The sequence below is a fragment of the Eufriesea mexicana genome, unplaced genomic scaffold, assembly GCF_001483705.2.
Source record: "Eufriesea mexicana isolate 0111107269 unplaced genomic scaffold, ASM148370v2 scaffold124, whole genome shotgun sequence".
In the NCBI taxonomy this organism is placed as follows: domain Eukaryota; kingdom Metazoa; phylum Arthropoda; class Insecta; order Hymenoptera; family Apidae; genus Eufriesea; species Eufriesea mexicana.
In genome coordinates, this window is record NW_016908357.1 from 837,302 (window position 1) to 851,955 (window position 14,654).

Here is a 14,654-nt window from a genome sequence, read left to right on the forward strand (position 1 = left end):
GGTGGCAGCAGCGGCCGTGGCGGCGGTGGTGGCGGCGACGTTGGCAGCGGCGCGGCGGTGGAGGCCAACGAGAGAGCAAGTGTGTGCAGCGGTGGCGCCGAACTGCGGCGGTAGCCGCTGCCACTTTTCGATACGGTGCGATTAGAACGACGCTGCACGGAAACGACGGGAAGACACGGGCTCTGTTCGTATCGACCCCGCCTAAACCCCGCCTTGCAGCGACGGAGCCGCACGAGCGACGCCGAGCGTCGACGAGCGTCGACGAACCAGCCGGTTTCCTTCCCCGACCTCGTCCTTTTCCGTCATCGCGACCTTTCCTCTTCTTCCTCAACCCTCCCACGTCATCCTGCCCTTACCACTTTTTCACCCTTAGCCATCCCTCGATCATTCCGTTCATCCATCGATCCATCCATCGATCGTACGCGTCCAGACCCGACCGCCTCGTTCCTCGAGCCTGTTCGCTCGCGAGTCGCTGAAAACGGGACTGATCGATTCGTAGCTCGATCGCTCGTAGATCGTCCCGCTTTTATCGCTTCTCCGCTGTCTATGTTCTTTCTTCGTCCCCTGTGCGTTCCGCGTTCGCTCGAGCGAAACTTTCTTCCAGCGTTTCGACCAGCGAACGGACGCTCGATGCGGAGACGAACGAGAGATCGAGATGCTCGCGCGAATCGATGCGATCGCGTTTTTTCCAAAGCAGAGCACGGATAAACTATGCACGGTTAATCAGTGCGAGGAACTCGTTGGACCATACAGACCTTTTCCACGTCGCTCCAATTATTATTAGGTGCCCGCGGTGCAGTCGCGGTGCATCGAGCATAAAGAGCCTGCTTTCGAACATTTACGAACGGCGACGCTGTTCCGTATCGCGATAAAACTATACGGAGGAATACGCACGATAAATATGCAGGCATACGAGCGCGGCACTGCGTGCTAATAAATATGGGACACCGGCAGCGAAGCTGCTTATTAAACGCGTTCGATCAACGATTCATCGAGGCTTCTAGTTTCGTAACTTCAGCCTGCGTGTCAAAGAAACGAGGCAGTCGCGGTTGCACGATCGTAAAGGCGTTATTCTAGTTACCACGATAGCTACGCATACAGTCGCACCGTCTGCCGATAACGCGCTACGAAAGCCACCGAACCGTATTCGAGAAATATCTCGTGCTCCGTGCCACAGGGTCGCCCGTCAGCGCATCGCCAGCTATTGTAAATTTAAATTATTGCGCTATTTATAGAACAAGCAACCGGTTCATCCTGATTGGTCGCGCCGCGCACTTTTCGCCCATTTCTTCCTTCTTCTATTTTCTATCGCGCTACCGAACCTACGCGCTCCTCCACTCGAACTTTTAAACCTACGTGACGTCTGTCAAGCGCCGACAAATTGCGCCGCTGATTTCATCATCGGTCAAGCGTCGCGTGAAGTCTCAGCATCGGTTTTCACGATTTCGATCGGACAGCTCGGTGAAATTTAGCGCGCGGCGTGACGCGACTACGAGACATCGCAGACGCCATGGAATAGGGGCGCACAGGGTTCGCTCAGGGGCGCCTAAGAATAGGTTCCCTCGCTGAACGCGACGGCGAGGAATGCTCGTCCGGAAATTCGATTTTAGCGGAAAAATTAAGCGAGAAAGAAGCGCGATTATGCCTGTATGCCGATGCGAGCTCGCGCGGCGGGGGGACAGAGAGAGAAGTACGAGAAGTCGACTGATCGATCGGCGGCGACGCGGTAGTCCGCTTCATAGCGACATCGCCTTGAAAAGAGACAGTCGCCGAGCGAACCCGGTTTTGCGTCCATCGAGGCAGCACGACTCTCTGGTCGATCGACGCTGATGGGCGGACGGATGGGCATGGTTATAGCTGTTAAAATGGCGCCAGACTCCGACCACTTCGACCACCCATTCGACTGTGCGCAGTTGCGGCTCCGCCTGCCAACTGCGCGCGCTGCCCGCCCGATGCTTATATGTTTCCGTCTCGAATCTCCGACCTACGCTAAGCATTCCGACTTTTCCCTCATCTTTTCCGATCTCTTCGTTGCGTCACCGGAGTCGCCTAATTAGAATCCAACTGCTCGCTCAATCTGACATCTCGCGGACCCTCGAGTACCTCCACAGCGGCATCTAGGAAAGCGTCTACGGCGAGATATTGTCGCGAAGATTAAATCGTTTCGTCGGCCTTGCGTATGCTAGGTCGTTGTTGGAAAGTTGGAAAAGCGGAGGAAAGATGCGTCGGTCCGATTTTCATGCTTCCGAAATTTCTTCGGGATTCGAGATTCGATTATTTCGCGAAAATATAACGCGGATGCGCAATATCTAGGGTTATTATTCTTTTTTACCATTCGTTTTCCAGCACTGTCTGTCACGGTTTGTCCCGTGTTCTTTGCTGACGTTTATTTACAATCGCATGACTTTGCGGTGAATCATCTCGCAAGTCCCATTTGCCGCGAAGATATTTCGGTTTTGAGATTCGAGAAACGTCAAACTTGCACGATTGACGATGAGTGCGATAATATAGTTGGTAATCTTTTCGCGGGATATCCAGTTTCGTGGATGCAAATGGAGATCCAGGTGGAGGTACAGGGCGTAAACGAAGACAGAGAACTCTGTATAAAATTAATTCTTTAATGATTTAGGTTTTAATGTTAAAATTGTACACAAGATTGCTAGGAAATTCATTTATAGGGGATAATTGAGTAAAACGTCTTGTCTGGCTAATTCGAGCAACATAGGATCGTCGAAGAACTTGTTGATGGACACGTCCTCCGAGAGTCCCTTCCGCCTTCTGGTTTTCAACATAAATTCTCTAGCTAAATGTGTGGCTGGTTGTGGCTCGAGAGGACGAATCGTGATACTCTTGTCCAACGGGTCACCAGGTACGATTTGCCAGTGGTGAAACACGGACAGACAGAATGCCTGGCCTTGCGTGTGGGTTCGCAAGTCGGTCTCGAAACCGAAGCTATCGATTGCCGGAATGAACGCTTTGATGGTGTATAGGGGACTTCCGGGAACGGGAGCGTCTTGAGTCACGTGACCTCTCCTTTTAGCCAACACGGTATACACCGCCGAAACGCAGTCCGCAGGCGCTTGAACCTCCACGAACAAATAGGGCTCCATCAGCCTGGGCGTTGCCATGAGGAAGGCGGAATAGGCTACTCTCCTGGCGGTTGGAATTATTTGACCACCTGTGAAAAGAAAACGATTAATCTTGTTCGCGATATGAAAAAGGAAAAGGAAAAACCGTGAAAATTCCGTACCTCCACGATGGAGAGGTTCCTGCGCGATTACGGCGTCCAAAATTTTGAACTTTACGTTTCGAATCGGTTCCTCGCACAGGGGGCCTTCTCGAGTACCCCATTGGAAACCTTGAATAATGGCGTCGCGAGCGCTGTTCAATAACGTTTTATCCACTTCCGATGGTAAAGTATCGTCGACCAGGATATTCGGACCCGTGGCATCAGGACCAAACGCCCATATACTTCGCGCCGCTAGCAAATCCCAGTCGTACTTGGTTTGAAAGAATTCTCCTAGTCGTTTTCTGCAAGGGCGAACGCATTCTGTTTTGTACACCGAGCTTTTATAGGGACCTTTTATACCTACTTGTTCCAAAGACCCGACCGCCTCGTTCCTCGAGCCTGTTCGCTCGCGAGTCGCTGAAAACGGGACTGATCGATTCGTAGCTCGATCGCTCGTAGATCGTCCCGCTTTTATCGCTTCTCCGCTGTCTATGTTCTTTCTTCGTCCCCTGTGCGTTCCGCGTTCGCTCGAGCGAAACTTTCTTCCAGCGTTTCGACCAGCGAACGGACGCTCGATGCGGAGACGAACGAGAGATCGAGATGCTCGCGCGAATCGATGCGATCGCGTTTTTTCCAAAGCAGAGCACGGATAAACTATGCACGGTTAATCAGTGCGAGGAACTCGTTGGACCATACAGACCTTTTCCACGTCGCTCCAATTATTATTAGGTGCCCGCGGTGCAGTCGCGGTGCATCGAGCATAAAGAGCCTGCTTTCGAACATTTACGAACGGCGACGCTGTTCCGTATCGCGATAAAACTATACGGAGGAATACGCACGATAAATATGCAGGCATACGAGCGCGGCACTGCGTGCTAATAAATATGGGACACCGGCAGCGAAGCTGCTTATTAAACGCGTTCGATCAACGATTCATCGAGGCTTCTAGTTTCGTAACTTCAGCCTGCGTGTCAAAGAAACGAGGCAGTCGCGGTTGCACGATCGTAAAGGCGTTATTCTAGTTACCACGATAGCTACGCATACAGTCGCACCGTCTGCCGATAACGCGCTACGAAAGCCACCGAACCGTATTCGAGAAATATCTCGTGCTCCGTGCCACAGGGTCGCCCGTCAGCGCATCGCCAGCTATTGTAAATTTAAATTATTGCGCTATTTATAGAACAAGCAACCGGTTCATCCTGATTGGTCGCGCCGCGCACTTTTCGCCCATTTCTTCCTTCTTCTATTTTCTATCGCGCTACCGAACCTACGCGCTCCTCCACTCGAACTTTTAAACCTACGTGACGTCTGTCAAGCGCCGACAAATTGCGCCGCTGATTTCATCATCGGTCAAGCGTCGCGTGAAGTCTCAGCATCGGTTTTCACGATTTCGATCGGACAGCTCGGTGAAATTTAGCGCGCGGCGTGACGCGACTACGAGACATCGCAGACGCCATGGAATAGGGGCGCTCAGGGGCGCGCAGGGGCGCACAGGGTTCGCTCAGGGGCGCCTAAGAATAGGTTCCCTCGCTGAACGCGACGGCGAGGAATGCTCGTCCGGAAATTCGATTTTAGCGGAAAAATTAAGCGAGAAAGAAGCGCGATTATGCCTGTATGCCGATGCGAGCTCGCGCGGCGGGGGGACAGAGAGAGAAGTACGAGAAGTCGACTGATCGATCGGCGGCGACGCGGTAGTCCGCTTCATAGCGACATCGCCTTGAAAAGAGACAGTCGCCGAGCGAACCCGGTTTTGCGTCCATCGAGGCAGCACGACTCTCTGGTCGATCGACGCTGATGGGCGGACGGATGGGCATGGTTATAGCTGTTAAAATGGCGCCAGACTCCGACCACTTCGACCACCCATTCGACTGTGCGCAGTTGCGGCTCCGCCTGCCAACTGCGCGCGCTGCCCGCCCGATGCTTATATGTTTCCGTCTCGAATCTCCGACCTACGCTAAGCATTCCGACTTTTCCCTCATCTTTTCCGATCTCTTCGTTGCGTCACCGGAGTCGCCTAATTAGAATCCAACTGCTCGCTCAATCTGACATCTCGCGGACCCTCGAGTACCTCCACAGCGGCATCTAGGAAAGCGTCTACGGCGAGATATTGTCGCGAAGATTAAATCGTTTCGTCGGCCTTGCGTATGCTAGGTCGTTGTTGGAAAGTTGGAAAAGCGGAGGAAAGATGCGTCGGTCCGATTTTCATGCTTCCGAAATTTCTTCGGGATTCGAGATTCGATTATTTCGCGAAAATATAACGCGGATGCGCAATATCTAGGGTTATTATTCTTTTTTACCATTCGTTTTCCAGCACTGTCTGTCACGGTTTGTCCCGTGTTCTTTGCTGACGTTTATTTACAATCGCATGACTTTGCGGTGAATCATCTCGCAAGTCCCATTTGCCGCGAAGATATTTCGGTTTTGAGATTCGAGAAACGTCAAACTTGCACGATTGACGATGAGTGCGATAATATAGTTGGTAATCTTTTCGCGGGATATCCAGTTTCGTGGATGCAAATGGAGATCCAGGTGGAGGTACAGGGCGTAAACGAAGACAGAGAACTCTGTATAAAATTAATTCTTTAATGATTTAGGTTTTAATGTTAAAATTGTACACAAGATTGCTAGGAAATTCATTTATAGGGGATAATTGAGTAAAACGTCTTGTCTGGCTAATTCGAGCAACATAGGATCGTCGAAGAACTTGTTGATGGACACGTCCTCCGAGAGTCCCTTCCGCCTTCTGGTTTTCAACATAAATTCTCTAGCTAAATGTGTGGCTGGTTGTGGCTCGAGAGGACGAATCGTGATACTCTTGTCCAACGGGTCACCAGGTACGATTTGCCAGTGGTGAAACACGGACAGACAGAATGCCTGGCCTTGCGTGTGGGTTCGCAAGTCGGTCTCGAAACCGAAGCTATCGATTGCCGGAATGAACGCTTTGATGGTGTATAGGGGACTTCCGGGAACGGGAGCGTCTTGAGTCACGTGACCTCTCCTTTTAGCCAACACGGTATACACCGCCGAAACGCAGTCCGCAGGCGCTTGAACCTCCACGAACAAATAGGGCTCCATCAGCCTGGGCGTTGCCATGAGGAAGGCGGAATAGGCTACTCTCCTGGCGGTTGGAATTATTTGACCACCTGTGAAAAGAAAACGATTAATCTTGTTCGCGATATGAAAAAGGAAAAGGAAAAACCGTGAAAATTCCGTACCTCCACGATGGAGAGGTTCCTGCGCGATTACGGCGTCCAAAATTTTGAACTTTACGTTTCGAATCGGTTCCTCGCACAGGGGGCCTTCTCGAGTACCCCATTGGAAACCTTGAATAATGGCGTCGCGAGCGCTGTTCAATAACGTTTTATCCACTTCCGATGGTAAAGTATCGTCGACCAGGATATTCGGACCCGTGGCATCAGGACCAAACGCCCATATACTTCGCGCCGCTAGCAAATCCCAGTCGTACTTGGTTTGAAAGAATTCTCCTAGTCGTTTTCTGCAAGGGCGAACGCATTCTGTTTTGTACACCGAGCTTTTATAGGGACCTTTTATACCTACTTGTTCCACGTGATTTTAACGTGCTCGGCCTCGATGTCCTCTGCAAGACCTCTCTCAAGTGGCTCGGCGATCATCGTTAACTTGTTCCGTTTATTGGGTGTCTCGGCGAAACACTTGAGAGAACTCGTTTCTACCACCGTCTCCGCGAAAGCAACCACAGGGTCGGCCACTTTTATATCGATTTCCGAATACATACGACGTAAGTCGTGCATCGCGCAATCCAAGTACAATTCACCGGTACCTAAGACCACGTGTTCGCCACTTTCTTCGACCCTGGTACCCAACAGAGGATAGCTTTTGTTCACTTTTCTCAGACCGTCTAACATCTTTGGCAATTCCGAAGGGTTGACAGGTTCCACGGCAATTTTTATTACACTCTGTGTATTGAATTTCAGCGGCCGGAAGATGTGAAGGTCGTCCGAGTTACTCAGGTCCGTAATCGTACTTGTCTTTACTATGGGTCTGTCTATGCCCTCGATAAGAACCCAGTTGCCCGCGGGAACTCGGTTCAGCTCGATCGAATAGCGTGCTTCGCTAATCCACAACCTTCCCACGGTTAAAACCCGAGAATCCTCCTCGTCCGTACGCGAGTACGCTTCGCCTAATACGCGGACGCGTTGTCCCGCTTCGAGAGTGCCTGACATTACCCTTCCGAGGACTACGAACAGGGTACAGTCCTCGGTAGGATACATTTTCGTGCTGTGAATCATTAATCTGCCCTGTAAATATCGTTACCGCATTAGATTCTCTGTGCAGAGAAGTACAAAGTATTCGTGGTGTAAATATTTCGCAAGTACTAACGTCAGGATCGCAATTGATCATGTCCTGCGCAAGGGATGAATCCATAGACCCTGTGTATACGTGTTGAACTTTAACCGGTGCGTGAGACTGAGGACTAGGAACGTGAGCTACGCACATATCGACCAATCCGCACATATCACCCAAAAAGCGCGTGCATACCAATCTCAACAGAGGTCTAATGTTCATTTTCATTTCTTCGGACGTTAGTCTTATGCCTAACTCATCGAGTACTGTGGAAGTAAGTTACGACATTATGTTATGGTAAACGAGAACTATCGATTCGATTTAGAGGCAAGTTCACTAACCATCGGGTAGCGTTGTGTCGACGTCACCGACAACTTGCGCAAAGATCTTATACAATGGCTCGAGAATGAATTCGATGAAACTGCGTTGTGCCGTATTATGCGGTGGTTTCTTCGTGAACTTTCGCGTTTTCGAGTTGAAGTAAATGTCACCCCATAATCGTTTCGCAAATTCGTTGGCGTTAAGCAAGGGGTGGGTCTTAGCGTAAAGCGCCGCGAAGGATTTGAGGGTGAAACAGACATTATATTCCGAACTGGCGAAACATACATTCCCAATTGCAGGTGATACGAAAGAGGGATTTTCGGAATCTGAGTATAATGCTATTAATCCATTAATTTCTTCGATGATGTGCCTTAATTTATAGTACGCGTCTAAGGGGGGCAATTTTAGTTCTAGAATGAGTCGGTCTATCTTATTTATGCAAACGGTTAACGCAAGTTTTTCCTGAAGGGCATGTTTCAGTAAACGTTCCGTGTTCAACATAACGCCTTCGGCTGCGTCGACGATCAGTATCGCTCCATCGGATAAACGTATCGCTGCTGTCGCCTCGTCGGAAAAATTTACGTGACCGGGTGTATCGAATATATTTAAAAGATACGACTTTGACTTCACGTCTTGTAGCAACAAAGTCACCGGTGTTGCTTTTGTCGATACTCCTCGCTGTTGCTCCGTGAATAACGTATCTGTATACCTAAGAACATAGATAATACGCGTGTATTATTTTTAAAGTTAAATTGAGGTTATTATTTGAAGTATTTACAAACGACTATTATACCTTAAAGGTTTTTCATCTGTTACACTGTGCAAATACGGGTGAGTTTGCCTCACTAGACAATCGACCAAAGTAGTTTTGCCATGATGTAAGTGACCAAGTAGAACAACGTTACGTATGAGATGTGGTGCATCCATCATATCTGCTAAAAATTCTATGCTATAAGTGGTTTCTGGAAGTTGTTGCTGTTTTATTTGAAACTTTGGTTTTCTTGTTGGCGCAATTAGTGGTTTATCTAACGGTTGTGCATCTTCTTCTTGTACTAATGTTTCTACCTATAATACGTTTCAATTAGATATATTTTGTTCGCGTTGAAAATAACAGGAGCAAAACATATATATCCCGGTTTGTTTTACCTCTGGTCCATAGACTTCTAAAGCACTTGGATAATATCTTTTATCCTCGTGCAACACAACTGCCATAGAATTTCCTTGGTCTGATTGTTCTCTATTTTCATCCTTGTCCTCTTCCATCTCCTCGTCGGAACGTTCCCTGTCTTCTGCATCGTCTCCTGCGTTTCCATATTCATTTTCATCTTCGCTATCAGAGGCTAAATCAGGGCCGATATAATTGCCGAATTCGTCATACAAATCTGCATCCATGGTTCTTTGTTTTTATTTACTTAAACTGCAAACATACAAATTTTTGAAATATAACATTTTTATTCAAACTAATAAAGGAAGATATTTGTGGTCGTTTATTATTATTTTACGTATTTATTTTTTATTTTATTTTGCATCGAAATCAGGTTAATCGCGATTGTTTACAAGCAGTTAGGGTTAGGAACATAACCTTCAAAGTGATAAATGATCGGTTAAATATAACGATGATTAAAAGCGTAGCAATTGCCACCAAATTCTATTGGACTTGATCCAATGCTTGTGAACGTATTAATATTATATACTTACTACAATTAATATTGCTCGAATAACAGCACAAAAATACTTAATCAACTTTACAATTGATTACACTCGTAAGGCAGGCATCTTGTAAGTAATGTTACAAAGTAAATTATATATACGTTTTTGCATAGATTTATAATTAATATATCAACGAGTACTAAGGCTGATTAATTATTTTATACACTTTACACGTGTATTATTCTCGTTTCATATATATATGTATACATATAAGTTTGTATAGTACGAAGTTGACTGCGAGTCGGTCAAGCGGCTTGCCAATATAACGAAATCATTGTTTACATATATATTTAGGCTATTGTCACATGACAAATGAATATTTTTGAATCTGCTAAGTAAATTTGTAAAATTTTCACGCTTACGAATGGAAATAGTTTTTAACTCCAAGTTACATTTCTATTTCTATATTATACCGGATTAAAGACTGTTGGCATCACTGCAATGCATGTAATGCTGCAAGATATGTCGCTAGAGTAATGTTTGCGCGCATGGTCATAAAAGTATACAAGACCTATTGTATACGACACTACGTTAAAGCTTACACAAACATACTTTCCACATAGATACGAATGTTGCGCACAGTGGCCCAGGCTGACAGCTGGAAGAACGTGAAACAGGAGTGGCAGATCATGTAAGGTGGGTATTATTTATTTCATTCGAATATAGACTAGGCCGAGACGATTCCATTACCGTGGTATAGTCTGCCAATCCCTAGATAAACGTTGTGAACTTCTCGTCTAATTTTGTCCTATTAAGTATAATTGACACACCCGTTACATCGACGACGCGGTAGCATAACTTTTCACCTATCGTGTTCATGTAAACAAAACGATTATATTAGGAGCTATTGAGTATTGAAAAGCAACACATTGTCAATTTCGATCGTCTAATGTAAGTTAACCCTTTCAGGATACTTTAGTCACAGAGTGAAACTTGACAATTCACGAGCAGACGCGCTGCTAAGAATACATTAGAAGAGTTGACAGGATAGGCAGAAGAAGGCAGAGCAGCGGGGGCGGGGGTGGGAGAACAAGAGGCGGTATGACACGACCCCCCAATAATGACAACCTTATGACCTTCAAATTGGTCGTGGTTGGAGATGGAGGTGTTGGAAAGAGCGCGCTTACCATACAGTTCTTTCAAAAGTTATTTGTCACTGACTATGATCCTACCATCGAGGACAGTTACATTCAACATACAGAGGTAGACAAACAGTGGTGCATCTTAGATGGTAAGTCAAATGTTATTAGTAATATTTCATTGCTTTGATACGTTCATTTCTGCTATCCGCTATCTTTGGATTATGCTTGGTGCATTTTATTAGCTCTACAACGCATTCTTATGTACAAAGGTTTATTCGTACCTAACAGTGCTAGATACTGCTGGTCAAGAAGAATTCAGTGCCATGCGTGAACAATACATGCGCAAGGGTGATGGGTTTCTGTTAGTATACTCTGTGACTGATAAACAATCTTACGAGAATATCATGAATTTTTATACCCAAATACTTAGGGTAAAGGATAGAGACGTATACCCTATGCTTTTGGTAGCCAATAAAGTTGACTTGGTACATTTGAGAAAGGTTACAGAGGAACAGGGAAGGGAGTTGGCTCATCGATTGGGTATACCTTATATTGAAACCTCTGCCAAAGACCCGCCATTAAATGTAGATGCAGCATTCCACGAGGTAGGGAATCAAATGAGAAAAAGAGTAGAAAGAATTGAGGAAGAATGAAAGAAAGAATAATTGTATAGTTGCATGCGAGGTGAAAAATTAGTTAAGGGACTTGAATAATTTTGCTCCAGGTCGTTCGTATTATCAGAAATCAGCCTCCAGCCGAGTTGGAAAAAAATCGGAGGAAACGAAGACGTTCGGGGAAATGTAATCTTTTATAAAGCTCGAAACTATCGAGCGAGTATTGGGATTGCGTAATGATTGCGCACTACCTTTTAAAAGGGTCACTTTTTTTTTTTTTCGAAAAAGTGAAACGCACCTGCCAAAAAAGAAACAAAAATATGAAAAAGTGGGTCTTCTGTCCTCCATCGTATATAGGTACATATGATTCGTACATTTTCCTTTTTTCGTCGATTCACGTGTGAGTTGGTAGTATTATTAAGCATCGATCCCACCCTTGTAAAATAAGTGTACAAAACAGTAACGATAAGAGATGCATCGATCGAAAGAAAAACAATGCTATATGTATCTCCGAGACGCAACTAGATTTTTTAAAAAATCAATTCAGCATTAGTTTAAGACTTAAAAAAATCGAAAAAATTTGTCGGAGGTATTGACTGTTCATCATCACGATAATACGAGACCACGTCTCAGTACGCGTGAATACATCAATTTTTTACCATTGACAAAACACTATGGAATTGAGCGTTTTTTATTGCACAATGCATAATTCTATAGAGAAATCTTTTTACTTCTTCACGTAATAAGATCTTGTCATGAAATGACTATAATAGTTTCTCATATATTGACTCGGCTCTTTTTTTAAACAGCGGTAAAAGATTATAGCTTCAAGCGATTCTATTTATTTTATTTAAGTTAAATCGTTTATTCTACGTTTCCTCGTGTTGTTACGTATGTGATATACTCCTTGACAATTTTGTTGTTTCATCGAGACGAAGATATTCGATACGTTAAGACTTTTGTTCGGTCGTTTTCTACACTGCGTTTCTTCGATCGAATTGAAATGAAATTATTTTATTAAATCTTCGATCATCGTCTCCTCGTAGCGATGTAAATAATATTCGAAAATGTTAATTCTTTAAATTAACAACGAGTTTCTCTTTCGTCGGTAAATATGCATTAGGTGTTTGGAGCCTAATGAATAATAAATATTCTGAATCAGGAATGAAGTATTGAACGTAAGGCAGTATTGCCTTTGCTATTAGATTATTGGCTTTCGTATTTACAGAGGTCTGATATAAAATATTTATGGTGTTCGAATTTTCCAAGAAATACTTGCGCAATACTTGCGTATTCAGTTTAGTCGGTGAAAGTCGAAAGATTAGCGTATTATTCAAGAGAAAGATGTGCAATGAGCAACGTATTGCGTCTGCGATGCGAGTAAAATTTTCGTTCACTTGGCAATAATTTCTTTTCTTCGTCGATTATTCTAGATTTCAAATATTTCTACTCGATCGTGTTGCAGCGATACTTTCATTATGTCAGACCTTTTTACATATGTATATTAAGGAAATAATGCCATGGCCTATCTTAGTATTTAAACGTGAAAAAGGGAGTACGTACATTTAAGGAGCGCTCTAATTGCGCGTATAAATGAAATTTAAGGTTACACGTGAATGCAGATACCAAACAGTGAATTATTTTTCGCGCTTATACAGATTCGAACGTTGCAATCTGTCGTACGTAATATTCGTCTTACACCTTCTACGTACTCGATGTGTATGGAATATGTAAATTATGAGATTATCAACGTGGAGATTATAACGCGAATTTCTCATTTATCTTTCGTTGATGTACGATCGCAGCAATTCTCCTTTCATTTGCGCTTTTCACTTCCTTTCCGAAAGGGTTAGCACACAGCTTGCAAAATTCGCTCGTATAATGTAACTCGCGACTGTAGCACAATGAGTATTTAATTCTTCGCTGTATGTTAACGATAAGTGCGCGTTGTTTGTAGTGTACACGACGTTGTAAAGGTACGAGAGGCAGGAGGGCAGTTTATTAATTGCTTTGGTACCTTCTTTGCGAGAATCTTTAGCGAGAAACCGTGTTTGGATTTTCTTTCGACTACGACACGATATTCCAAAGTTCAGTCTTTGTTTCTAATTATCGGAATTCCATTCTATTATCATATTTTAGTGTACGCACAAAGTGTTTCTCCTATATACGTAGGAACGGTGTGAAACTGAACACTGATACTATGGTATGTACGCACAAGATGCGCACAAATGTCTTGGCGGCACCGATTAATTCTAACAGTGAAACATATTTGCCTTGAGATAAAAATAATTTGTATTATAAACGGTGAAGGTTAACGAAGGAATCCAGGTAGTCGTCGCATAGCAAAAAATCCACTTCGACATTCTTTGACAATGAAAAGAGAGAGAGAGAAAGAGAGAGAGAGAGAGAGAGAGAGAGAGAGAGATAAGAAAAAAAAAAATAGAAACGGTCATCGTATTTTATAATTAGCGGAATGTCGGAAAGATTAGGTTCGATTTTCATTTGCCAATGAGAGGTTCGTAAATTAAGAGTGTTATTTTAGCTAATCTATTTTCTCAGATTCGGAGAAAGCTCAACGCGTAGTTTAAAATTGCACTGCACACGAGTAAACAATTGTACAAATTTTACCGAAACGTTTATACGACACTACAAACTTATGATTCCGTTACAGTCACGGTATGAAATATTCGCGAATCGTATCGTTCCGCATAAAATTTGCAAATTGTACGCGAGCATATATTAACCGTTTACGGGTCCACGAAATCTGTCGAACGTGTGGGCAACCGAATTGATTTCCGTACTACGCGAACGTAGCATTCGCGTGATATAATACGGGTTACGCGTACATTTCTCTCGCAAGTCGAGACAAATCGCTGCTTCGTTCAAAGCCCGTACGATTCGATAGTGAACGTTACATCGGTGAATAAACGTGGACCATCATCCATTTCAGCCTATCGATCGGGAATTTCTACGTTAAAATTAATCGAACGACGTCCCCGGCGTTCCCAGCGAACGCAAAGTTATGGTTTTCGTTAAAATTTCAGCGTTAAGGATCGGATTTTACATGGAACGAAATAAAGCAGCGATTATCGCGGGGATAAAAGGGATAAAAGAACAAAGGAACTGTATAATGCATGCATATTGTAAGAAGTTTTTAGACACTCAGGATTTAGCGTTCCTCGCATGTTATAATAATCTGTAACAAAAGCGCAACGTTTTTTATCGCCGTCCATGAGAGAGGATCGTAAAAGGATGAAGGAAAATGGAAGCTCACCTGTGGTTACACGTGCAATTCGAAACGGCCACGATGTCCACGTATGAAATGGAACTTGCACGCGAAACGCGTACGAGCATCGCGCGGACCTCGAGGAAGAG

General features: G+C 44.8%; 3 protein-coding genes across 4 annotated transcripts; 1 reads left to right on the plus strand and 2 right to left on the minus strand.

The window, feature by feature from the left end:
• Positions 1-2,668: 2,668 nt before the first annotated feature.
• LOC108555388 (116 kDa U5 small nuclear ribonucleoprotein component-like) lies at positions 2,669-5,208 on the minus strand. The gene is made up of 3 exons (XM_017911015.1): positions 5,183-5,208; positions 3,251-3,531; positions 2,669-3,178 (listed from the first exon to the last, which is right to left on the minus strand). The coding sequence occupies exons 1-3, from the start codon at positions 5,206-5,208 to the stop codon at positions 2,673-2,675; spliced, it is 813 nt and encodes a 270-aa protein (XP_017766504.1). The 3' UTR covers positions 2,669-2,672.
• Positions 5,209-5,862: 654 nt separating this feature from the next.
• LOC108555599 (116 kDa U5 small nuclear ribonucleoprotein component) lies at positions 5,863-10,192 on the minus strand. 2 transcript variants are annotated; one of them, XM_017911364.1, is made up of 8 exons: positions 10,136-10,192; positions 9,020-9,290; positions 8,667-8,938; positions 7,894-8,582; positions 7,589-7,818; positions 6,788-7,506; positions 6,445-6,725; positions 5,863-6,372 (listed from the first exon to the last, which is right to left on the minus strand). In XM_017911364.1, exons 2-8 carry the CDS (start codon positions 9,263-9,265, stop codon positions 5,867-5,869), a joined length of 2,943 nt encoding a protein of 980 aa, XP_017766853.1. In that variant the 5' UTR covers positions 9,266-9,290; positions 10,136-10,192; the 3' UTR covers positions 5,863-5,866. The 2 variants fall into 2 exon arrangements, with proteins under 2 accessions (XP_017766853.1, XP_017766852.1); XM_017911363.1 differs by lacking the exon at positions 10,136-10,192 and adding an exon at positions 9,572-9,640.
• Positions 10,098-11,860, plus strand: LOC108555600 (ras-related protein M-Ras). Its single transcript, XM_017911365.1, has 4 exons — positions 10,098-10,219; positions 10,493-10,814; positions 10,954-11,270; positions 11,390-11,860. The coding sequence occupies exons 2-4, from the start codon at positions 10,625-10,627 to the stop codon at positions 11,477-11,479; spliced, it is 597 nt and encodes a 198-aa protein (XP_017766854.1). The 5' UTR covers positions 10,098-10,219; positions 10,493-10,624; the 3' UTR covers positions 11,480-11,860.
• Positions 11,861-14,654: the final 2,794 nt, after the last annotated feature.